The 26,183-nt window shown below is 40.0% G+C and overlaps 1 protein-coding gene across 1 annotated transcript; it reads right to left on the bottom strand.

Annotated features, from left to right (window-relative positions):
- Positions 1–23,056: 23,056 nt before the first annotated feature.
- LOC128585552 (ADP-ribosylation factor-like protein 3) lies at positions 23,057–23,821 on the bottom strand. The gene has a single exon (XM_053590605.1). The coding sequence runs from the start codon at positions 23,819–23,821 to the stop codon at positions 23,267–23,269; it is 555 nt and encodes a 184-aa protein (XP_053446580.1). The 3' UTR covers positions 23,057–23,266.
- Between the last annotated feature and the right edge of the window lie 2,362 nt (positions 23,822–26,183).

Below are 26,183 nucleotides of genomic sequence, written 5' to 3'. Positions count from 1 at the left end.
AAAAAAAAAAAAAATGAATGAACCTAAAATTCTTCTGTCATAGGATGTAAAAGGCAGCTAAATCCACCCTTTATAATTTTACATGAAAGAGAAATTACTATTTTTAATACATGTGAATCTAAATCCTTTGCTTAAAGGGGGCTTTTTAAAGTACAAATCCCTCAAAACTTAGGTCTCCATCTGTTCCTTTCGGTCAAGATCACTGAATACATCCAGTCTTTGTTGTGGTCAGCCATGACAGAAAACAGAAGCAAGTCTTGTAATTGTTCTAAAGAGATTTTTAAGTGCTCATGGAAATCCTTTAAACTGAACTACTAATGCTAATTTTGTGATACTGTATTGATTTTACTTGTTTGTTAATACAAAAACATTCACATCCTATTGTTTTAAATCTAGGCACACCAAGAGAGATTTCTACTTCCATGTGGGACAGATTACGCCCCTCTCCATGTTACAAACAACTCAGGGAGTAAGGCAGTGGTGCACATGGCTCCAGAATAGCTGCTGGGAAGGACAACTGAACAAAATTTATTTTCCTTTACTAAAACTGTTATGTCTTGGTTGGGTGTGGTGGCTCATGCTTATAATCCTAGCACCCTGGGAGGCTGAAGTGGGTGGATTGGTTGAGCTCAGGAGTTCAAGTAAGGAGTTCAGCCTGAGTAAGAGTGAGACCCCATCTCTACTAAAAATAGAAAAAAATAGCCAGGTGTTGTGGCAGGCGCCTGTAGTCCCAGCTACTTAGGAGACTGAGGTAAGAGGATCACTTGAGCCCAAGAATTTGCGGTTGCTGTGAGCTATGATGCTACCCAGAGTAAAACTCTGTCTCAAAAAACAAACAAAAAGAAACAACTATTATGTCCTGATAAATAGCCTGGAATTCAGAAGTAAATTGGCATGTTTAGTGCCAATGCTGGTATAATAAACTCTGGAAGGGGTTCATGATTTCTTTACTGTGATTTTTCTTTTCTAGCATCAAAACTCAAAAATCCTCTCTTTAGAATATTTATGGACAACATTTCCTCCAACACACACACACAGTTTATATTTTGAAGATGCGTATGAAATATTTACTACACACGTGCACACACACACGGGCACATACATGAACACACTACATGCCGACAGTGCTTCAGACTTAACATCTGAAATTCAGTATCCCAAAACAGCAGAGTAAGAGGCAGATCCCCCGGGATATGAAGATTCAGCAGAGACTGTCCCATCGCACTATGAATGACATTTTCTTAAAGTTTCATGCCTTGAAATTTTGATTTTTTAAATTACTCTAAATGTTGCCTTTGTATAATATATCCCTGTTTTAATCTTTTTTTTTTCTTTTACATTAGCTTGAAGTTTGGGTTGAATGAATATTTTAATATAAATATTATGTCTTGAAGAACTAAGATGTGACCAGAACTGATATTACCAGAAGATATATGTCCTGTGTCTTCATATATATAGTAACAGGGGTCACAGGCACCCAGTTTGAAAGTCTGGAAGTACAAAATGTACTCAGGAGAACACTCTCCTAAGTAAAGTATCACAAGAATGGAAAAACAAGCTTGTACTCAATACCAATTTGAAACTTGTAGATTAACAGCAATGTGCTCACATGGAAGAAAAACTCAGTTGAATCCAAGGGAGGGAGAGTGTTGTCAGGTTCCTGCCTAGAGGGAACAATGTGCAGGTATATGGCACACTTCCCGAGTAAAGGGCACAACTACAATTTGGACTTTACCTTACAAATGCAAACAGTGTAACCTGATTGTATGTATCTTCATATTAATTGCAAATTTTTAAAGATTGTACATATTAGCAAAATCAAGCAGATTTACTATACCTGTGGCCTAGAAATGAAGTGGACAGGCAGTTTTCCAAAAGGCAGGGAGTGGGTGGAGTTCAGGGCAGGCAGGGGGGAGTCGTGGAGGGAATCAGCCACTTGTTCATCTACTGACTCCCTTCTGAACTCCACGCACCAACGTGTGTAACTACCCAGAAATACAAAGATGAATTCATCACAACTCCTAACCAAAGAAGGCCACAAACGAGCAGAAGAAAACAGGCACCTAAACTGAAACTCACAAATCTAAGTGAAAATCAAAAAGATCAAGAGACAGACTGAGAGTGCTGGAATTGAGCGAGGACAGGAACTGAGACAGTGGCGGTGGCACAGAAAGAAAATTGTCAGTTTAGCCTCTTCCATTGTCCTAAGAGATTTAATAATTGTTTTAAATTTTTAAAGCAGTGCTCAGAGGCTCAGAAAGAAAAGTGAAGCATACAGATTTATTACTTTCTCTCAACTTGGACTTAGATGTGAAGAGCTCATATCTGGTTTATATCAGGAAGATCAATTCTAAAGTCATTCTCAATAGCTGATCTGTTCCAACAGGTAAAAACAGTTCGGTTTCTCATATTGACTTGACCAAGTTATTTCTCTCAAGGTGGTGTCAGGTCACAGAGGTCTTCCTCCAAGAAATAGCTACCAAACTGGGGGAAGGAATAAGGCCTGCGTGATCAAGTTAGAGCCCCCCCACACTCTCAAGTCAACATGGTAGAGGCTGAAGATAAGTAGACATAGTCAAGAAAGACACCCCATTTCACTGGTTTGAGCAAGTCGGTGTTTAATGAGAAAGAAAACATAAGGAAGGGAGCATTTTTTTTTTTTTGCTGGAAATTGTGAAGAGATTGAGAGTCCAGTTTGGACAAGTTGGATGAGATGCTTTGCAAGCCAGCAAACTGGATATGTAAAGCATACTTTCTCTTTTTTTTCGAGGCAGAGTCTCACTCTGTCACCTGGGTAAAGTGCCTGGCATTATAGCTCACAGCAACATCAAACTCTTGGGCTCAAGTGATTCTCTTGCCTCAGCATCTGAGCTAGCTGGGACTACAGGTATCTGCCACAGGGCCTGAGTCTTTTTAGAGATGGGGTCTCTCTCTTGCTCAGGCTGGTCTCTAACTCCTGAGCTCAAGCAGTCCACCAGCCTAGGCCTCCCAGGGTGCTGAGATTGCAGGCGTGAGCCACCTTGCCCAACCTGAATGTGTAAATCATTCTATTTGGTTTACAGGTGTAGAGGTCAGGAGAGAGATTTGAACTAGAATTTTTTTTTTTATTTAGTGTTTTCACAATATAAATAACAACAAGGGCTAAGGGGAGAAAAAGATAACTTACACAGTTGCTTATAAAAAGTGATCCGTTATCCAAGCAAGTCATACTGTAAGCTTCACTTTTATAGTTGTATGTAATTTTTAGTATCATGCAAATGAGTTTGAGTAAATAAAACTAATAGATCACCTTAGAAAATTTTGCAATTCATGCGGAAAAAAGAAAAAAAGGTGACTTAGGGACATGGAGTAGAATAGGGAGTGGAGGAGACGAAAGGCACAGCCCTGAGGGAAAGCAGGCTTGGTGTAGACAGACAGGATAGGAGATCCAGGACAGCGCCTGAAGTGGTCTGAGAATTAAGGGGAAAATCACATGCGTTCATTTTCTCAGAGATCAATGACCAAGGATGTTTCTTAGAAGCAGGGAGTGATCAAACTTGTCAAATTCTTTCCAGGGATCAAGCATGTAAGTCCTGGGGCTTATCTCAGAGCATGAATGCCATTTGTGATCTTGATGAAAGCAGTTTGAGGGCAGTGGTTGGGAAAGAAGTGGACAGGGATTTTGAGAAACCAGCAGGAGTTTAGGAAGCAGGGGAAAAAATTACAGGCAACTTGTTTAAGTATTTGGGCTGGAAAAAGCAAGAGTGGCTAAAAAGAAAACCGTGAGACCCAGGGAGGATTGTTTGGTACCTTGCTTTTTAGTCTTTCTCTGTGTATCATGCACTTGAATTCCGTGAGTGAGAAAGTAAAATAGGAAAGGTGGGAAACTGAAAAGAAGGGAGAATAATTCTTAGACCCAGGGCAGAGATAGGAGGAGTAGACTCAGAGAGGAGGAATTTTAATGAAAAGGAAGTCCTTTTTCATTGGAAATGAAGGAAAGGGAGGAATGAAAGGTAGAGTCAAATAGCAGTGTGCAAATTGGTGCTGGCCCGGGGTGGGGGGTGTTGGGGTGTTCTTCTGCCTGATGGCTTCTATTTTCTATCAAGATTTGCTACAGAAAATGTCAGAGGAGGAGGAAAACTGGCTGAAATGAGATGTTCAAGGGGAATTAATTAGATTTGAAATCAGTATAAGGAAGACCAGAATGACAGACTTGAATGGAAAATAGAAAAAAATTGTCCATCAGGGTACATGGCCCAGATGATAGTTAGCTATAAATATAACAAGTAGCAGTCATGCTGGAGGTTTTGCGTTTTGTTTTAATTTTCTATAGCAGTACTCAGAAGCTTAGAAAGAAATGTGAAGAATGCAGGTTCATTACTTTCTTCAACCTAAAACCTAGATGGGAAGAGGGCATGTCTGGTTTATTTCAACAAGGCAATTCTAAAGCCATCCTCACGAATAAGAGGGTAAATACATTTTTGTTCCTTTTAAGAATTTCTCTCAGTTTAATAATAAAGCTCTTCCCTGTAGGCAGGTTCAGGTCAGGTAGGACTTGCCTTAAGGGATATAGTCTCACTTATCAATTGGGTGAAAGGGCAAGACCAGAATAACTAGGCCTATTCCCTCTCTCCCCCTCCACCCCCATCTCAGTTTTAGAAAAACTGAGATACAAGTTTCAACACTAGTTTTTGGAGAATAAGGGGAATAATTTCTGGGACTAATTTAGTCAAAAGAATAACTGTGTATTTCATTTGTTGCACAAAGTCAGAGAGCAAGGAGCTAGACTAACTCGACATGACATTATTGGCCCAGTTTTTCTGAATTCCTACTACTTAAGGGTAATTGGTCTGAGAGGTTGGGTTGAATTTACAGATAGGAATTAAGTGGCCTCAGCTATGTGGATTGAAGGGTTGCAGAGTCAGGCAGATTACAAAATAAGGCTTTGTAATCTTAGAAGGGCTAAGATTCCGCCCTCTATTCCCTAATCACATACTTGGAGTATTTGTGTGGTATCACCAAAACGATGGGTGCCGTAAGGTCTACATGAGAATTAAAAGGAAACACTGTGATCATGAGGGAACACATGGCAGAAGAATGGCAATAGAACCAGAATGGCAGAGGGGTCAGAAGTTCAAGAAATTTTCAAAGGAAAATTTCATATTTGAGTAAAAATGAAGTGAAAAAGCAGAAGGCAGTATAAATGCTAGTGTCCCCTCTTCCTTTTGCTCAAATACAGCACTGGAATTAACAAAGCCTCCCTTCCTTGACCAATACTTAGGCTCTGAAGTCCTTGCTGACTAGGACTGACCTTTAGAGTCCCTCTTCATTCCAGTTTGATCCAGAATCCTGCTAAATCAGTTAACAAAAAACCTCCCACACACTTGAAATCTTATCAGGATGGGCGCAGTGGCTCAAGCCTGTAATCCAAGCACTCTCAGAGGCCAAGGCAGGTAGATTGCCTGAGCTCAGGAGTTCCAGACCAACCTGAGCAAGAGTGAGACCTCATCTCTAAAAATAGGCTGAGGTTGTGGCTGCTTGCTGTGGTCCTAGCTACTTGGGAGGCTGAGACAAAAGGATCACTTGAGCCCAAGAGTTTGAGGTTGCTGAGAGCTATGACGCTGGGCTGGCACTCTACCTAGGGCAACAAGAAAGAAAAAGAAAAGAAAGGAAGGGAGGAAGGGGGAGAGAGAGAGAGAGGGGGAGGGAGAGAGAGCAAGAGAGTAAGAGAAGGAAGGAAGGCAGGAAGGAAGGAGGGAGGGAGGGAAGGAAGGAAGGAAGGAAGGAAGGAAGGAAGGAAGGAAGGGAGGGAGGGAGGGAGGGAGGGAGGAAGGAAGGAAGAAAGGAAAGAAATCTATCTATCTTATCATTCTGGCCTGCCTTTAGCAATGATCCTAACAAGTCCACAAAGTCAGAAATCCTCTTATCCCTGATGTCTCCCTCTAAAAATTTTATATCCACTCACCCCCAGCCTGCTTCTTGCTAATGAATCCCCACTTATCTTTGTTGGGGTCAAGATTGAGTCAATTCTCTCTCCCCCACCATAAGACTCCACTGTATTATCTGTTTCCATGGCCTCCTTTAAATAAAGTAGGCCTTACTATTTTTTCTTAAACTGTATGTACAATATAATATAGAAATGTGGGGAAGAAGACTATATCTAGCATAAATAATGAAAAGAAAATTAGTGCAAACAATGGGACCAACCATAACATTGAAGAGGAAGCAAAGAACCCAGGGGGAATGTATGGCGTAGAGCTGGAGGAGAGGAACCCTGGCATATGGGAAGCTGATAGGCGTCTACTAAAGATGCAGGTGAGTAACACTGACAGACTGGCATCCAGCTCAGCGGTGTTGCATGTATATATATTTGTGGGGTTTTTTTTCCTTTTTAAGAAACAGACTCTCATTCTGTTGCCCACGCTGAAGGACTGTGGCAGCTCACTATATCCTCCAACTCCTGGATTGAAGGGCTCCTCCCACCTCAGCCTCCTGAGTAGCTAGGACTGCAGGGACGCACTTCCAGCCCCTGCTAATTTTTTTGTTGTTATTTAGAGATGACGTCTCACTATGTTGCCCAGGCTGGTCTTGAACTTCTGGCCTCAAATAATCCTCTAAAAGGCTAAGATTATTGTCATGAGCCACTGTACCCAGCCTATACCTTCTCAAAAACTGCTTAAACCAAAATCTATCATAAATATTCAGTGAAAAAGAAAGAACTATATGTAATTTCACAACAAGAAAAATTACTTGCTTTTTAGTAAGTTATTGGCAAAATGAAGGGTCTACTGCAGTTTGTATTTAGTAATACTTAACATTTAAGAAATTCAAAGCTTTGACTGCACATGCCATTGTATACATTTATATACCTTCTGAACTTTTGATGAAAACACTATCGTGCAAAAATAGGATTTCATCTCCTACACTGTGTTAAGCTTTGGAAAGGTGCTGCCTGAACAATCCAGAAACTCTTAAACTGTGTTGCTTTACATTATATTTGAATTAATCCAGGGTCAACAAACATGTTTCATGTAGGCAAAGATACTAAATATTTCAGGCTTTGCAGGTCAGAGGGTATTTCTTACAACTTCCCTCCTTTACTTATAGACAATATGTAAACAAACGGACATGTGTCTGCATTCCAATAAAACTTTATTTACAAAAACAAGGGGCAGTTCAGATTTGGGCCATTTGCTGGCCCATGTGCTGTCATTTGCAAATCCCTGGATTAGTGTGTGAATTTATAGATTAATTAAATCATTTAAAATAAATATTGTAATTTATACAATTCAGATTTATGAATTCATCAAGACTTTATAGAACATGTCTCAATCTATAATTCTTTCGTTTAGAAATTTATCTACTAATTTACCGAAATGTAAACTTTATGAAGGCAAAGACTGTTCACCATTGTACCTCTAGAGCTTAGAAAAATCCTTGACATGTAGTAGATATATATTTAACAAATACATGAATTTATTTTATAAATCAGCTGTTTCTTCGCAAAACACAATTAACTTCACAAGTTAATGGGAAAACAAGGAAATTTCATGAAACTTCTTTTCTAGGGAATGTATATCTGAAATGGAAATTTCCTTACAAAGTTTCTAGAAGTTTACCATGTTTGTTCTAGCTACATATCTAAATAAATGTCTTATTCAAATTATCTGCTACATGTCCTAAGCAAAGGATTAGCTTGTCTATATTTTAAGCCACTAATTAAATTACTAATTTTCTTGCTCAACAAATGTAACATCTTTTTTCTTTTTGTGTGTTTTTTTTTTTTTTTTATTACTTGGAACACCATGTCTCTGTTCCCCAAAGAATACTGCCTCCTTCTCCCAGCATTCCTACTGTAAGAATATGAATTCCTGTTGAGACTACGCAGATGAATGTGCCAGGCAGAGAACAGGTCAAAACTGAAAGGAAAATGTTAACGTTTTCAAATCCATAAACATTTTAAAAACAGAGTCCGCATCTGACACCAGTAAGCCAACTCTCCACCTCATGAGCTATAGCCAGGCTGTTGGCCCTGCTGCCCTGCCTCTTGTGAGCATCCAGGCGGGACCCTCTCTCTCTAGACTTATGGTGCCTCAACTTGACTCGGTCTCTCTGTTTGCAGGATTATGACAGAGTCCAGGCTGTGAACAGGAGCTCTTTTACAGGTCCTTGCAGGGATTTGCACACGACATGGGGGAAAATGGTACCCAGCAAAATCTCAGAGCACACATGAGTCTTCTGCTGGACAGTCCCCCAGGGAGTAGGCAGCTTGGCTCAAGGCACATTCACGCCCAGCAGTTTGGCAGACACTGGCTTGTGTGTACTCTCTGTCAGTGTCCACCAAAGGTACTCAGCATTTCTTCCTCTACTGCAAAGTCCCACTTCTCCACAACAAGCTCATGCCCCCTCTACACCCTGCCTCCCTCCCCAACACACACACACGCACGCACGCACGCACGCACGCACGCACGCACGCATGCGCACGCACGCAAAACACAGGCACAACCTTCAAGATCACACCCAATCACTCTGTTCCTTCCTAAATCATTCAGTAGCTTCTGAGGTAGGGCAGGAATAGAGTTCTTCAATCTCTTCCTCTGTTTTCTTTCTACCCCTAGTTAAATAGCATAAACAGTGTCTTACTCCCCCCTTAGGGGCTTTCCTTTTGATTCTCAGAAAACTGTTTGCACGTGCAAATAAAACAAAATGGAACTGAATCTTTATTAACTCTCTCTCCTTTAGCATTCCTGTTTTATTACTGGTTTGTAACGCCTCCCCTCCTCCCTCCCCTTCTCCTCCCAAAGATACTGTTTCTTTCTCCTTCCATTCTTCCTGTAACAAAATGAATTCTTGTTGTGGATACATGGATGGTTCTGCTATCAAAGTAAAGGTAAACAAGTAAAGGAAACATGCAGTATTTTCATACCATAATAAAACTAATGACCTTTCTATGGTCTGAAGGGCCCTCATTGCTTGATTTTTCTCATCTCTCTGACTTGTCTCCTAGTACTCACTACAGGAGAGCCTTCTTCCTTTTCTCAAAATTGCCAAACGCATTCTCATCTCAGGGCCTTTGCACTTGCTGTAAACTCTGCTTAGGATTCCTTTACCACAGACGTATGTTAGTTCTTTCACTTCTTCACAGCTTTACTCAGAAGTCATTTTCTGGGGTGGCTCACACCTGTAATCTCAGCACTTTGATTGATCTAAGTAAAAGGAACTCATGAGGCCAGGAGTTGAACACCTGCCTAGCAACATAGCAAGACCTCATCTCTACAAAAAATAAAATAACTAATTAGCCAAGCATGGTAGCTCATGTCTGTAGTCTTAGTCACTCAGGAGGCTGAGTCAGAAGGATCACTTGAGCTCAGGAATTTGAAGTTGAGGTGAGCTATGACAAAGCCACTGCACTCTAGCCTGGGTAACAGAGACTCTGTCTCAAAAGAAAAAGAAAAAAGATTTTTTTTCTTTTTTTTTTGAGATAGAGTCTCACTTTGTCACCCTAAGTTGAGTCCCACAACATCATAGCTCACAGCAACCTCAAACTCTCAGGCTCAAGCGATTCTCTTGCCTCAGCTTCCCAAGTAGCTGGGACTACAGGCACCGTCCACAATGCCCAGGTATTTTTAGAGATGGGGTCTCACTCTGGCTCAGGCTGGTCTCGAACATGTGAGCTCAGGCAATCCACTCACCTCAGACTCCCAGAGTTTTAGGATCACAGGTGTGAGCCACTGTGCCCGGCCAAAATCCTTTTCTCATTGAAAGCTTTTCATCCAATATTACAAATAAACTTTCCAACGTTAAAAATCCTTCTTCCCTCATTTCTTTTTTCTAGCTAGCTAAACATGCTCTTTGTATTATTTACTTTACATCACTTACCTTTAGTCTCCACTGCCAGAATGGAGTTTCCATGGGGCCAGGTTTTCTCTGTCTTATAATTGCATCTCCAGTGCCTAGAACAGTGCCTGGCATATTGAAGGCACTTGAGAAATAATTATTGAATGAATAAATACTTGATTGATCTTGAAGAGATAGGTAATATGCTCAATATTACTATTCTCTAAAATCAAGAACGAGGCAATGGCTTAAAAGATGGTTTCAGATGACCTTTACTGTGCTTATTACAACAGATTAACTACTTTTCTGTTTTACAGGCAGTTTTGCGGTGGCAAGCATATGATGTTGCAGCAACATGGTCTACAAAAAATACCTTGTACATATGGCCACAAAATCCTGATTATTTTATTGCACAATATAAGCCCCGACAGTGCAAATGAGTCCTCACCACCTGTGACAGGCATTATCTTTACTCTGGGGTGAAACTGACAAGATTATATGCATATCAAGCTCCAGTGGTTCACTAAGCATTTAGTGATTCTTCCATAATGACTTTCTCCTTTACCTGCCCCACAAACACTAAAATTTGACTACACTCATCAAGGCCAATTGCTATGTTGAGCAGAATACTCACTTTAAAAGAAGAACATTGATATCTTCCATAATATGTTATAAGACATCCTGACGCATCCCCTGACCTTTAGAACAGACCAAATCATTTCACAAAGAGCTGTGATAAAGCTACTATTGCACAAGACTTTTATCATTGCAAGGCATGAGGTCTCACTAATTACCCAGCAACTGCCTTAGATGTTTACCACAGAGACTCAGAATGTAGTGGAATGTTTTGTAATCACAACTTCTAAGGAACACAGATCCAAATATCCTTGGGTTTTACTGTGATCAAATTATGTCTCAACTTATCAAGGTCATGTCCAGCTGTACCGCAGCTTCAAGGGCTTGAGATTAGCATTTCAAAATAGTTGCACGGGATACACTGTGATTTTTGTACTTGGGATGTTTCTGACATTGCAGCGAAACTGAATAAGCATAATGCCCTTCAGTTTGAGCTTTTCAACCTGGCCACACAAAAATAAAGAAATAAGTAAAATATGAAAACAAATTCTATCATGGAAATGAACTAGAATCAATACACTAATACTTGGAAATAAGCCAAACGGTTAGAGCCATGAAGTTGGCATGTCAGCACTTAGCAGAATTATTTTAAAATTTGTCTTTAAGGAAGAGGAACTATTATTGTTAAACGCTATTGACTCCATGATACTCACAGTCCTGTAGGAGAACCATGAAGTTGTCAAAAAACCTACACTGGTATCAAAAAATACTTAGGAAATAATTCAAGGTGATATCTATTTTACTTTACTGAATACTATTAAAGGAAAATAATTTCTTCAGATTAGTTCAAAATATACTCTTTTTTGATCCTTTCATCCCCCTATAGCTCTTCTTCAGTATCTCTCTTTACCGCAATCACATGGAAAAATACTTCTGCTTGTCCTAAATCTTCATTGTATTGTTTTTTTTTACTCTTCACCCCTCCCTCTTGATTCCAGACCACAAGTGCTGTTCCATTAAATTTAACTGATAATAACAAAGCCTTCTTCAGTTTGGAGCAGTATTTCTTGAACTTATTGCCCTATTTCCCCCCCCAAGAAACATTTTCAGTTGTTTTTTTCCCCTGATTGTTCCTGCCATGAAATGTTAATACCAGATATGTTATCTATCTGTTTTTATACTGTGACCCTTTGAAGGGTCACAAACCATTACAGCCAACCCCCAGGCCCCCACACACACACTGAAGAACCAAGTTTTGCCCCCAGCAGTATCACCCCTGCTGAGAATGCACAGTTGAGAACAGAGTTTCCTTACTTCAGCACTACTGACATTTTGGGGCAGTTAATTCTTTGCTGTAGGTTGCTATCTTGTGCACTTGGAATATTTTGCAGCATTCCTGGTTTCTATCCAATAGATGCAAGTAGCTCCACCTTCCAGTTGTACAATTGTAACAATCAAAAAGGTCTTCAGACTTTGATAACGTGCCCTACAGGATAAAATTGCTCTTGGTTAGAATCATTATTAGATAGAAAAAATATGAATGAATGTCCAAATGGCTAAGGGTAAAGAAAAAACTTTGAACATTTATGTAATAAATTTTTATTTCAGAGGCGGAGCAAGATGGCGGCCGAGTAACAGCTTCCTTGCATCTGGGCACCATGAGTCTGGGGAGATAGGACTCCAGGAATCTCTGGCTGGTAGGATCTGCCTATCATCACCCCTGTGAGGATACAGGGAGTCAGCAAGAGACTTCTGGACCCCAAGAGGAGGACTAAAACAGCAGAAAAACGGCAAGTGGTCGCGTGTGTTCAATCCATCTAAACCCTCCCGCAACTGTAAGTTCAGTAGCAGCGAGACTGCAAACCAGAAAGGCCTTACTGTGAACTGTTTTGGTGTCTTTCGACTTGGCACTCAGTTGAACTGCCTTGGAGAGAGCCTGAGCGGGATGCAGAGAACTTTGGCCATTGTCTAAGGCCCCAATCTGAGCCGCTGAGCCAGACGGAGCTAATAGTGTTTGGCTGTGGGTCACAGGGAGCCATTGTGAGCGATCTGCCCCAACAAGCTCTGCCCTCAGGGTCGCAGAGCTAGAATCAGCTGGGGGCTGGTAACCCAGCGACCAAGTAGCCTAAGGGTGGGGTCTGAGCCGCCTTGCAGACCTAACCCTCAGGGGCAGAGTGAGACCGGTTTTGACACACTGGGTAAGTGGATAGCCACTTCAGCAGTGATTCCAGCGACAAGCACTTTCCTGGGAAAGCTTCTGCTCAGCAAGTTCACAAGTTCAAAGTGCCTTTAAGTGGGCTGAAGAGAGAGTTAGGGTGTCTACCTGCTGGGGTTTGAGAAATCAGCAGCCTCCAGTCATATCAGAACTGTGATTAACATCTCATACCCCAGAAGACCATGTGTTGCCCAGACAATATTAAATAACATATACATACTGCTTTGTTTTTGGTTGTGTTTTTTTTTTTTTTCCGGTTTGGTTGGGTTTTTTTGTTTATTTTGATGTTGTTGATGTTGTTTTGTTTTTCAATTTCAACCTTTTCCATACAGATCCTTTTTTCTTTCTCAATTTTTCTAGTTTAATCATAATTTCCCATTGGTGCCTTTTTCAATAACTAGAACTTCAATTTTGCTAGTGTTTCTACCACTATTATTTGGTTTTTCACCCAATTTTATCCCGTACAGTTTTCTGTTCGCTTGTTTTGGTTTGATTTATAGCATTTTTGTCTTTCATCTCTACTTGGTGGAGGTGGGGTACTGTGTCTGATCAGGTTAGCAAAGAGCTGCTCACCTCAAGGGAACCACCCAAATGGGCACCCTCAGAAGGTGGGGTTTTTTCAAGGTTGTGTCAAAGTACCCTACTGTACACCTATATTGCTCTGTCTCCCTCTTTCTGTGCCTCTCTTCTCTTTGTCAATATTCCTTTTACCCACCCCCTCTCCTTTACCTATTTTTTTTTTTCTTATCAATCAATCCTCCTTTCTTTCATCCTTTTTTTGCTCTTCAACCTTCCTACCCTTCTGGTCCTGTAACCCTTAGTCCACAGGCACGAGAACTTAAAGAGCAACAGGAATTGAAAGGAAAATTAGGGCAAGGAAACAGATAAAAGAAATCACTCATGAGGAAGAATCAGCAGAAAACTCCAGGCAACATGAAGAACCAGTCCAGAACAACTCCGCCAAGGGACCATGAGGTAGCTACTGCAGAGGATTCCACCTATACAGAAATGTCAGGAATGACAGAAAGGGAATTTAGAATACACATGATGAAAACAATGAAAGAAATGATGGAAACAATGAAAGAAACTGCTAATAAAGTGGAAAATAACCAAAAGGAAATTCAAAAACAGAATCAAATCAGAGATGAACGATATGAAGACTATAAAAAGGATATAGCAGAACTGAAGGAACTGAAACAGTCAATTAGGGAACTTAAAGATGCAATGGAAAGTATCAGCAACAGGTTAGACAATGCAGAAGAAAGAATTTCAGAGGTAGAAGACAAAGTTCTTGAGATAACTCAGATAGTAAAAGAGGCAGAAAAGAAGAGAGAGAAAGCAGAACGGTCACTGTCAGAATTATGGGACTTTATGAAGCATTCCAACATACGAGTTATAGGAATCCCAGAAGGGGAAGAAGAATGCCCCAGAGGAATGGAAGCCATACTAGAGAATATTATAAAAGAAAATTTCCCAAATATCACCAAAGATTCTGACACATTGCTTTCAGAGGGATATCAGACCCCAGGTCGCCTCAACTCTAACCGAGCCTCTCCAAGACACATTGTGATGAACCTGTCCAAAGTCAAGACAAAAGAAAAGATTCTGCAAGCTGCCGGGAGTAAGCGCTAGTTGACCTACAGGGGCAAATCCATAAGAGTGACCGCAGACTTCTCTAATGAAACTTTCCAAGCAAGAAGACAATGCTCATCTACCTTTAATCTACTTAAACAGAACAATTTCTAGCCCAGAATTCTGTACCCTGCTAAGCTAAGCTTCAAAATTGACGGAGAAATCAAATCATTTACAGATATACAAACATTGAGGAAATTCGACACAACAAGACCAGCTCTACAGGAAATACTTCAACCTGTTCTGCACACTGACCACCACAATGGATCAGCAGCAAAGTAAGAACTCAGAAATTAAAGGACAGAAGCTAACCTCCACACTGATGCGAAAGATAAAACTAAGCAATGGACTCTAACAAAATAAGACGAATAGAATACTACCACACTTATCAATTATCTCCACAAATGTTAATGGCTTGAATTCCCCACTGAAGAGACATAGATTGGCTGACTGGATTAAAAAACACAAGCCATCCATTTGCTGTCTGCAAGAAACACACCTGGCTTCAAAAGACAAATTAAAGCTCCGAGTCAAGGGTTGGAAGACAATTTTTCAGGCAAATGGCATTCAGAAGAAAAGAGGAGTTGCAATCTTATTTTCAGATTCATGTGGATTTAAAGCAACTAAAGTCAAAAAAGACAAAGATGGTCACTTTATATTGGTCAAGGGAAAAATACAACAAGAAGATGTTTCAATTCTAAATATCTATGCACCTAATTTAAATGCTCCCAGATTCTTGAAACAGACCTTACTCAGGCTGAGCAATACGATACCTGATAATACCATAATAACTGGGAACTTTAACACTCCTCTTACAGAGCTGGAAAGATCCTCTAAACAGAAATTAAACAAAGATATCAGAGATTTAAATGAGACCCTAGAACAACTGTGCTTGATAGACACATATAGAACACTCCATCCCAAAGATAAAGAATATAGATTCCTCTCATCACTCCATGGAACATTCTCCAAAATTGATCATATCCTGGGACACAAAACAAATATCAACAGAATCAAAAGAATTGAAATTTTACCTTGTATCTTCTCAGACCATAAGGCACTAAAGGTGGAACTCAACTCTAACAAAAACGCTCGATCCCACACAAAGGCATGGAAACTAAACAATCTTCTGTTGAATAACAGATGGGTGCAGGAAGAAATAAAACAGGAAATCATTAACTTCCTTGAGCATAACAACAATGAAGACACAAGCTACCAAAACCTGTGGGATACTGCAAAACCAGTTTTGAGAGGAAAATTCATCGCTTTAGATGCCTACATTCAAAAAACAGAAAGAGAGTGCATCAACACTCTCACAAGCGATCTTATGGAATTGGAAAAAGATGAACAATCTAAGCCTAAACTCAGTAGAAGAAAAGAAATATCCAAAATCAAATCAGAGATCAATGAAATTGAAAACAAAGGAATCGTTCAGAAAATTAATGAAACAAGGAGTTGGTTTTTTGAAAAAATAAATAAAATAGATAAACCATTGGCCAGACTAATGAGGAACAGAAAAGTAAAATCTCTAGTAACCTCAATCAGAAATGATAAAGGGGAAATAACAACTGATCCCACAGAGATACAAGAGATCATCTCTGAATACTACCAGAAACTCTATGCCCAGAAATTTGACAATGTGAAGGAAATGGATCAATATTTGGAATCACACCTTCTCCCTACACTCAGCCAGGAAGAAATAGAGCTCCTGAACAGACCAATTTCAAGCATTGAGATCAAAGAAACAATAAAAAAGCTTCCAACCAAAAAATGCCCTGGTCCAGATGGCTTCACTCCAGAATTCTATCAAACCTTCAAGGAAGAGCTTATTCCTGTACTGCAGAAATTATTCCAAAAAATTGAGGAAGAAGGAATCTTCCCCAACACATTCTATGAAGCAAACATCACCCCGATACCAAAACCAGGAAAAGACCCAACCAAAAAGGAGACTTTCAGACCAATCTCACTCATGAATATAGATGCAAAAATTCTCAATAAAATCCTAGCCAATAGATTATAGCTTATCATCAAAAAAGTCATTCATCATGATCAAGTAGGCTTCATCCCAGGAATGCAAGGCTGGTTTAACATACGCAAGTCCATAAAAGTTATCCACCATATTAACAGAGGCAAAAATAACCATCATATGATCCTCTCAATAGATGCAGAAAAAGCATTTGATAAAATCCAGCATCCTTTTCTAATTAGAACACTGAAGAGTATAGGCATAGGTGGCACATTTCTGAAACTGATTGAAGCTATCTATGACAAACCCACAGCCAATATTTTACTGAATGGAGTAAAACTGAAAACTTTTCCTCTTAGAACTGGAACCAGACAAGGTTGTCCTCTGTCACCTTTACTATTCAACATAGTGCTGGAAGTTCTAGCCAATACAATTAGGCAAGACAAGGAAATAAAGGGAATCCAAATGGGAGCAGAGGAGGTCAAACTCTCCCTCTTTGCTGGTGACATGATCTTATACTTAGAGAACCCCAAAGACTCAACCACAAGACTCCTAGAAGTCATCAAAAAATACAGTAATGTTTCAGGATATAAAATCAATGTCTACAAGTCAGTAGCCTTTGCATACACCAATAACAGTCAAGATGAGAAGCTAATTAAGGACACAACTCCCTTCACCATAGTTTCAAAGAAAATGAAATACCTAGGAATATACCTAAAGAAGGAGGTGAAGGACCTCTATAAAGAAAACTATGAACTCCTCAGAAAGGAAATAGCAGAGGATATTAACAAATGGAAGAACATACCATGCTCATGGATGGGAAGAATCAACATTGTTAAAATGTCTATACTTCCCAAAGCAATCTACCTATTCAATGCCATTCCTATCAAAATACCAACATCGTACTTTCAAGATTTGGAAAAAATGATTCTGAGTTTTGTATGGAACTGGAAAAAACCCCGTATAGCTAAGGCACTTCTTAGTAATAAAAATAAAGCTGGGGGCATCAGCATACCAGGTTTTAGTCTGTACTACAAAGCCATAGTGGTCAAGACAGCATGGTACTGGCACAAAAAAAGAGACATAGACACTTGGAATCGAATTGAAAACCAAGAAATGAAACTATCATCTTACAACCACCTAATCTTTGATAAACCAAGCAAGAACATACCTTGGGGGAAAGACTCCCTATTCAATAAATGGTGTTGGGAGAACCGGATGTCTACATGTAAAAGACTGAAACTGAACCCACACCTTTCCCCACTCACAAAAATTGATTCAAGATGGATAAAGGACTTAAATTTAAGGCATGAAGCAATAAAAATCCTCCAAGAAAGCATAGGAAAAGCACTGGAAGATGTTGGCCTGGGGAAAGACTTCATGAAGAAGACTGCCATGGCAACTGCAACAACAACAAAAATAAACAAATGGGACTTCATTAAACTGAAAAGCTTCTGTACAGCTAAGGAGACAATAACCAAAGCAAAGAGACAACCTACACAATGGGAAAGGATATTTGTATATTTTCAATCAGACAAAAGCTTGATAACTAGGATCTATAGAAAACTCAAATTAATCCACATGAAAAAAGGCCAACAATCCCATATATCAATGGGCAAGAGACATGAATAGAACCTTCTCTAAAGATGACAGACGAATGGCTAACAAGCACATGAAAAAATGTTCATCATCTCTATATATTAGAGAAATGCAAATCAAAACAACCCTGAGATATCATCTAACCCCAGTGAGAATGGCCCACATCACAAAATCTCAAAACTGCAGATGCTGGCATGGATGTGGAGAGAAGGGAACACTTTTACACTGCTGGTGGGACTGCAAACTAGTACAACCTTTCTGGAAGGAAGTATGGAGAAACCTCAAAGCACTCAAGCTAGACCTCCCATTTGATCCGGCAATCCCATTCCTGGTCATCTACCCAGAAGGAAAAAAATCCTTTTATCATAAGGACACTTGTACTAGACTGTTTATCACAGCTCAATTTACAATCGCCAAAATGTGGAAACAGCCTAAATGCCCACCAACCCAGGAATGGATTAACAAGCCGTGGTATATGTATACCATGGAATACTATTCAGCCATTAAAAAAAAATGGAGACTTTACATCCTTCGTATTAACCTGGATGGAATGGAAGACATTATTCTTAGTAAATCATCACAAGAATGGAGAAGCATGAATCCTATGTACTCAATTTTGATATGAGGACAATTAATGACATTTAAGGTTACGGGGGGGGGGGGGGAAGCAGAAAGAGGGACGGAGGGAGGTGGGTGGGGCCTTGGTGTGTGTCACACTTTATGGGGGCAAGACATGATTGCAAGAGGGACTTTACCTAACAATTGCAATCAGTGTAACCTAGTTATTGTACCCTCAGTGAATCCCCAACAATAAAAAAAAAATAAATATATAAATAAATAAATTTTTATTTCATTTTTTTATTATTAAGTGCTAGCCACAATATAATTTGCTAAATATCAAAGAACACCAATTTTTCACAAGACTCATAACCTTCTTTATGAGGAATGAAATGGAAGAGAAGAGGCAGAAATCATTTTGCCACAAGAAAGAATGTGCCAGCTTGTTAACAGAAATAGAAAAGATTGTTAGCTAATGGATTTAACATACATCTTAAAAATTCAGGCCTACCATTTGGGTGGGAGTTTAGTGGTCCTGCATTTAATTTTTCTCACTCCTGAGCCTCCATTAAATCTATGATAAAAGGAAAAAAAAAAATTTTTTTTTTGAGATGGAGTCTCATCATGTGGCACTCGGTAGAGTGCTGTGGTGTCAGAACTCACAGTAACCTCAAACTCTTGGGCTTAAGTAATTCTCTTGCCTCAGCCTCCCAAGTGGCTGGGACTATAGGCGCCCACCACAGTGCTTGGCTATTTTTTTGTTGCAGTTGTCATTGTTGTTTAGGCCTTGGCCAGGTTCGAACCTGCCTGCCTCATTGTATGTGGCCAGTGCCCTAACCATGGAGCTACAGGCACCAAGCCAATAAAAGGAATGTTTTTAAAGGCACAACCACACAATGGTAGGGGAAAATGAGAATTTTAAGAAGCTAAAAGCGGCTCGGCACCTGTGGCTCAAGCGGCTAAGGACCCAGTCACATACACCTGAGCTAGCTTGTGGGTTCGAATCCAGCCCTGGCCTGCCAAACAACAATGACGGCTGCAACCAAAATATAGCTGAGCGTTGTGGTGGGTGCCTGTAGTCCCGGCTACTTGGGAGGCTGCAGCAGGAGAATCGCTTGAGCCCAGAGGTTGGAGGTTGCTGTGAGCTGTGATGCCATGGCACTCTACCTAGGATGACAGCTTGAGATTCTGTCTCCCCCCCCACAAAAAAACGACGAAGAAGCTAAAAAGCAGATGGAGGACTAGTAACTGATTTAACAGACCTGAGAAAATGAAATGCAGGCCAGTAAGAGGAAAAAGCAAGGAATGCACACAGTTGCACGGCAGAATATTGAAATGCTCACGAATTAGAAGTATGAGTTTCTCTCGGGAAAGGGAATGAGAGGAAGTGAACTGTAAGGTGGAATGTGTGAACGCAGCCTGAAAAGCAGTTAGATCCCTAGAATCGCTCTCTATCCCCTGTTCCTGAAGGACTCACATTCCCTTTCTCTAAGAGGAGCCTGGTGGCTTATTCTCAAGGGAGGTAAAAACAGAAGACACCTCAATTGGGGCATAGAAAGCCCAGTTGAGGGCAAGGGCATTCAAACCAAAAAGTAGAGTAAGTGGTCACAAGCACACTAAGTGATGAGTGTACAGAGGACCCTCCCCACCTCTAGATGTTCCAGCAGATTTTCAAAGAGTAAAGACTGAAAGATTCTGACAAATTACCCGAATAAATTATCCTATCTACGGAGCCCAAAGCTGAGCTATGCATCACTCAGAATCACCAGAAAGCTCCCTTCTCAACAAAAAGCAGCAACCCAGGGATCACCAAATATAGAGAATTGCATACAGAATCAGAGAAATACCTTGGGAAATAGAATACTTCAAAAACAAATGAAAAACATCTATCAATCATATCCTGTTAGATACAGAAGATTATATTTATGAGAAAAGGAAATTTTCAGGGAGTGAAAAAAGAGCTTTGGCTGATAAAAACAAAATCCTCATTATATGTATTGGATGATAAAATATATTTGATAGAGTTAAAAGAGTCGAACTCCGGGATTTGAGCCATTCTCTTGCCTCAGCCTCCCCAGTATCTGAGCACCCACTATAATGCCCAGCTAGTTTTCCTATTTTAGGTAGAGATGAGGTCACTTTGCTGAGGCTGGTCTTGAATTCCTGAGCTCAGGTGATCCACCCACCTTGACCTCCCAGAGTGCTAGGATTACAGGAATGAGTAACCGTGCTCCATCAAATGACAGGAATTCAACAACAGAAAAGAAAACACAGATAAGAAATTATCAATAAATAATTTTTTTTAAATCCCATAATTAATATTTATGAATTTCCCAATTCAAATAATCATCTATGTGTTTTCCCAATGAATAAAAAGAGCATACCTACATCATGGCATATTTGGTGAATTTTCTGAATGTCTACATCAAAAAGAAGAATCTACAAATTAATAGGAAAGGGCAGTTTTATTTATTTATTTATTCTTTTTTTTATTGAGACAGAGTCTCACTTTGTCATCCTGGGTAGAGTGCCATGGCATCACAGCTCACAGGAACCTCAAACTCTTGGGCTCAAGCAGTTCTCTTGCCTTAGCCTCCCAAGTAGCCAGGACTACAGGTGCCCTCCACAATTCCAAGCTATTTGTCGTCGTCGTTGTTGTTGTTGTTGTCATTTAGCGGGCCCTGGCTAAGTTCCAATCCACCAGCTGGAGCATGTGGCCAGCAGCCTAACTACTGAGCTACAGGCGTCCTCCATAAGGACAATTTTAAAAACCATTTTATATGTAAAATTTGAAGATTAAGCATAGCATTAGATTTCTTAATAGCAACACTGGAAGCTTATAAGACAATGTAGAAATTCCTTCAATATTGTGGAGAAAAATTATTTCTAATTTGCAACTATATGCCCAAACTAGTAATTAAGTAGAAAGGAAAAAAAAAAGACATAAAATTCAGGAAATTAAATAAAATGTTTAATTTATTATATGTAACTACTAAGAAGTCATAAGATGTGATTCATATAAATATGAAAAAAAAATCAAGAAAAACTGAATGCAGGGAGCCGGGAGCGGTGGCTCATGTCTGTAATCTTAACACTCTGGGAAGCTGAGACAGGTGGATTGCCTGAGCTCAGGAGTTGTCTGAGCAACAGTGAGACCCTGTCTCTAAAAATAGCGGTGCCTGTGGTCCCAGCTACTCCTGAGGCTAAGGCAAGAGAATGACTCGAGCCCAAGAGACTGAGGTTGCTATGAGCGATGACACCATGGCACTATATCAAGGGCAACAAATTGAGACTCTGTCTCAAAAAAAAAAAAAAAACCTGAACGCAGGAAACAAGAGATCTCGTCTAGGAGTGATTAACGGTGATGGAATATTCAAGATCTATAGCTGTGTGCCAGGTATACAGGGCAGCCAATGCCAACTCGGAGAAGCTCAGAGGGCTTCCCGTCAGAGCTCTTCAGGATGACACTGATGAACTATCTCATGAATCTGAACACATTACAAGACTGTTAAACTCTTGCCTTAAATTATTGATAAGGACAAAGAAACAATGAACAAACAAAACTGTTATTAACTCTGGAGAGGAAGTTATGACCTTTAAATTGTTATAATGATGTAGATGATCTAACTAAACATTTTCATTGAAGGAAAAGTATCAGATAATTAAATAGGGAGGGTGAGGAAGCAGGAAGAGTGCCAGCATGAAAGATGAGAGGAGGGAGGCACCAGGTGACAAAAGAGAGCTGAAGTTTTTTGTTTGTTTGCTTGTTTGCAGCCGAGTTTCACCTTGTTGTCCCAGACTAGAGTGCCATGGAGTCACCTAGCTCATAGCAACCTCCAACTCCTGATTCAAGAGATACTCCTGCCTCAGCCTCCCAAGTAGCTGGGACTACAGGCACCTGCTAGTTTTTCTATTTTTAGTAGAGACAGGAGTCTCATTTTTGCTCAGGCTGGTCTCTAACTCCTGAGCTCAAGCAATACTCCCACTTCAGCCTCGCAGAGTGATAGGATTACAGGCATGAGCCACCATGCTGTGGAACACAGGTTGAAAATCACCAAACTAGGCCAAAGTAACAAGTAACTGTTAAGGGAAAGAAAAATAGAATGAGCAGGGCTTTTTAGCAGACTTGAAGGCTAGAAGAAAATAAAGCTTTGAAAATATTTATGACTCCTGTCTAAAGGTATGCGGAAAAAAATAAAAAAAAATAAAGAAAAAAAAAGAGGGCCAGGCACAGTGGCTCACACCTATAATCTCTACAGCACTTGGGAGGCCAAGGTGGGTGGAATGCCTGATCTCAGGAGTTCGAGAGCAGCCTAGCAAGAGCGAGATCCTGTCTCAAAAAAGTAGCTGGGCATTGTGACAGCACTTGTAGTCCCAGCTCCTTGGGAGACTGAGGCAAGAGAATAGTTTAAGCCCAAGCGGTTGAGGTTGCTGTGAGCTCTGATGCCAAGAAAAAAAAAAAAAAGAAAAAAAAAAAGAAAGAAAGAAAGAAAGAACGAAAGAAAAGAAAAAGATATTTATGGAAAGCAAATGTGAGTCAAGGAGTTCACATCCTAAAAACCTGACTTCTAAATTTGAAAGACCCTCATAAGCTATTATCATGCAAGAATTCAGAGAATAGTGTTTCCATGAGCCTTTCTTTTCTTTTCTTTCTTTCTTTTTTTTTTTTTTTTTTTTGCAGAGGAAATAATATAATTCCTTTATTTGAAAAATGATACTGAACCTCAGAGATCAGTTAAATCTACTGCTGGAATGGGGATTCTTTGTAAACTGTGTTGTTCCCTCTCTTCAAACAGCTGTAGCTATACACAGATGGAAAAACATTTGGTCAGAAAGCAGCAAATTAGTGTTTTTCAGGACCCAATTTGGCTCCCACAGCTCCTGCATCTCCATTTGTCTAGATTTTACTTCTTCTTTGCATTGACCCAGTTCATGCCATCCTGAACGCCCTCTCCTGTGAGAGCTGAGCAAGACTGGATCTGCCAAATCCGGTCACGGATGGTATGCAGGTTTAGTCCTTCTGCAATTTCAGAGGCAGGGGCTGCCGTGAGCAAATCCTGCTTATTAGCAAAGATGAGCACAGACACGCAACTTAGCTTTTCTTCCTCCAGTAATTCATCTAGTTCCTGACCTGTCTCTTCAAATCTTTTTCTGTCCACACTGTCAATTACACATATAAGAATATTGGTATTTTCAAAATAATTCCTCCAGTATGGTCTGATTTTCCTCTGTCCGCCAATGTCCCACACATTCAGTTTAAAACCTTGTGATTGTACACTTTTGATGTTAAAACCCTGTGTAGGTATAATGTGGCTGATGTCTTCAGATGCCAGCTGCTTCAGAAGAGTAGTCTTGCCAGCATTATCCAAGCCCAGAAGAAGGATTCTCACCTCCTGGTCTGGTGCACTTTTCAATTTGCACAAAATTGAAAGTAAGCCCTTTAAGACTTCTTTATTCATTCAATCATTACTTTTTCTTTCTCTCTCTCTCTTTATCTCCCTTCCTTCCATAGTCCCGCCGATTCCTCCCCCCTCCTCCTCCTCCTCCTGCAGCAGCAGCTGCTGCTGCCTCTCCTCCGTTACCAGGGGCAACCACATGAGCCTTTCTTAAGGAATCCAGTAGAGAATGAGTTTCAGGCAACCAACCGACTGTCCTAACAATACAGATGTACTACGTACACAATACACACACACACGTATATAGACACTTTTTTTTTTTTTTTACAAACTACATCTTGCTCTGTCACCAGGCTAGAGTGAAGTGTCACAATCAACACTCACTATAGTCTTGAACTCCTCAGCTCATGGGATCCTTCCACCTCAGCCTCCTTAGTAACTGGGACTACAGGCACATGCCACCATGTCCAGCTCATATTTCTTATTTGTTTTTTGTGGGGGTGAAGTCTCACCATGTTTTCCAGGCTGCTCTTGAACTCTCAGGCAAGCAATCCTCCAAGTTTGGCCTCCCAAAGTGCTGGATTGCAAGCTTGAGCCACGGTGCCTGCCTCATGTTTTTAAAACATTGTGGGGATAAGAGAATGGAGAAGAGCATGTAAAAATAATTTAAGTGTTTCAATAATCATTGAGGTAATAGGAATTCTAACAAATCCTTGATTTGGGTTCATCCTGATTGCTTTTTTTTAGGATGCCAAAAATATAGGAATATTTTTAATTTTTCACAGAAAGAGATTATCAGCCATGTGACATGCCTCTGCTCTTTGATACATAAAGTTCCCTCAAAACAAATCAGATCCTGTTCCTAGGCAATCTAACATAAAGAAGAAGTCTGCATTCAAAATCATGGCATCATTGATTCTTACATGAAATTATAGAAAAGAATGTTTTTCATCATAATACTGGCTTCCATAATGGCTTAAATTAAGTTTTAATATACATCAAAGATTGTTTTATATGAAAACAAAATCCAATAAAATTTCTAAGGAATGTTTTTATATAACAGCACTTTGATTCTGTTGGCAATATTGACATATAAAGAGCTGCTTAAGTTGTTGGCATACTGACCATTTATTTCTTTGTTTTATTATGGTAGTTAATTTTCTTACTAATACTTTATAATAGCCCCTAGTGTATGTAAAAACAAATGAGATAAAATCCATTCCAAGCCTGTTCATGTGTCTGAGTCAGCTTTGTGTGAGGCAAGCTGACCCGTGAGGATGTTAGCTGATGTGTGCATCAAGACACGTTCGCACCCTCAGAGTTACTCAGAGAATGTGAATCACGCAGTATTGAAATCTTTGGTTCTTTAAATCTTGTTGAGTTTGTTTTCTGTGGAATCCAAATTTTCCCTCCCACATAAATGTTAAGTAGATAAGAGGTAGAGCTTTTGCTCAGGACAGCATTTGATTGAAATTCTTAGACAAATCTGTGTGGTGTTCTGACGTCCAACATCAACTGTTTTAGTTAACGTCTTATTTCCTCACATCCCGATTTGACATTCATCTACAGCTATTTTGATTTGATTTTTTTTTTTTTAAGACAGAGCCTCACTTTGTCACCCTCTGTAGAGTACGGTGGCATCACAGCTCACAGCAACCTCAAACTCTTGGGCTCAAATGATTCTCTTGTCTCAGCCTCCCGAGTAGCTGGGACTACAGGTGCCCACCACAACTCCTGGCTATTTTTAGAGTCGGGGCTCTCTCTCTGGCTCAGGCTGGTCTGGCACTTGTGAGCTCAGGCAATCCACCTGCCTCAGCTTCCCAGAGTGCTATGATTACAGGCATGAGCCACCACACCTGGCCTACAGCTATTTTTAAATGGCCTCAAGGGACAGACTTGTATTTCTCCAATACGGATCTATTTTAGAAGATCTATGCTCCCTGCAGAAGAAGCCCCCTATAAAGAATTTGCTTTTCATCTGGCTGACTCTAGTTCTAAGGGTTTGAAAAATTATATGTAAGGAAGTCAAGTTCCCAGTCCGTAGATTATATCCAAGAATTCTTATTGGGGTGTGAAAAATGGTACTCATTAAAGACAGAATTATGGGTGTGCAATATTCCCAAGACTATTGGCAATTGTCATTGAAAATCTGCAAGTAGTTATTCCACAGAGGAAGAGGAGTCCTTTCTAATTGGTAAAGAAACAAAGAGGGTGATAAATATAGGCAAAGCTCTGATAAACACATTTCCCTTCACAAACTCATATGATCAAAATATAAAAAATGAAAAAGCACCTAGAAAGAAAGATCGGTGAGGAATTAACTATGCAACAAAAACTCAAAGGCGTGTTGTTATTAATATAATAATGGAGAGACTTCCTCTTGAGAAAGCTATGAAATAGGTGGTATATCTTAATTAAGTTATAG

This window comes from Nycticebus coucang, chromosome 5 (assembly GCF_027406575.1).
Source record: "Nycticebus coucang isolate mNycCou1 chromosome 5, mNycCou1.pri, whole genome shotgun sequence".
Lineage (NCBI taxonomy): Eukaryota > Metazoa > Chordata > Mammalia > Primates > Lorisidae > Nycticebus > Nycticebus coucang.
Note: the sequence above shows the minus strand (reverse complement) of the source record. Positions and strands in the feature narration are given on the sequence as shown.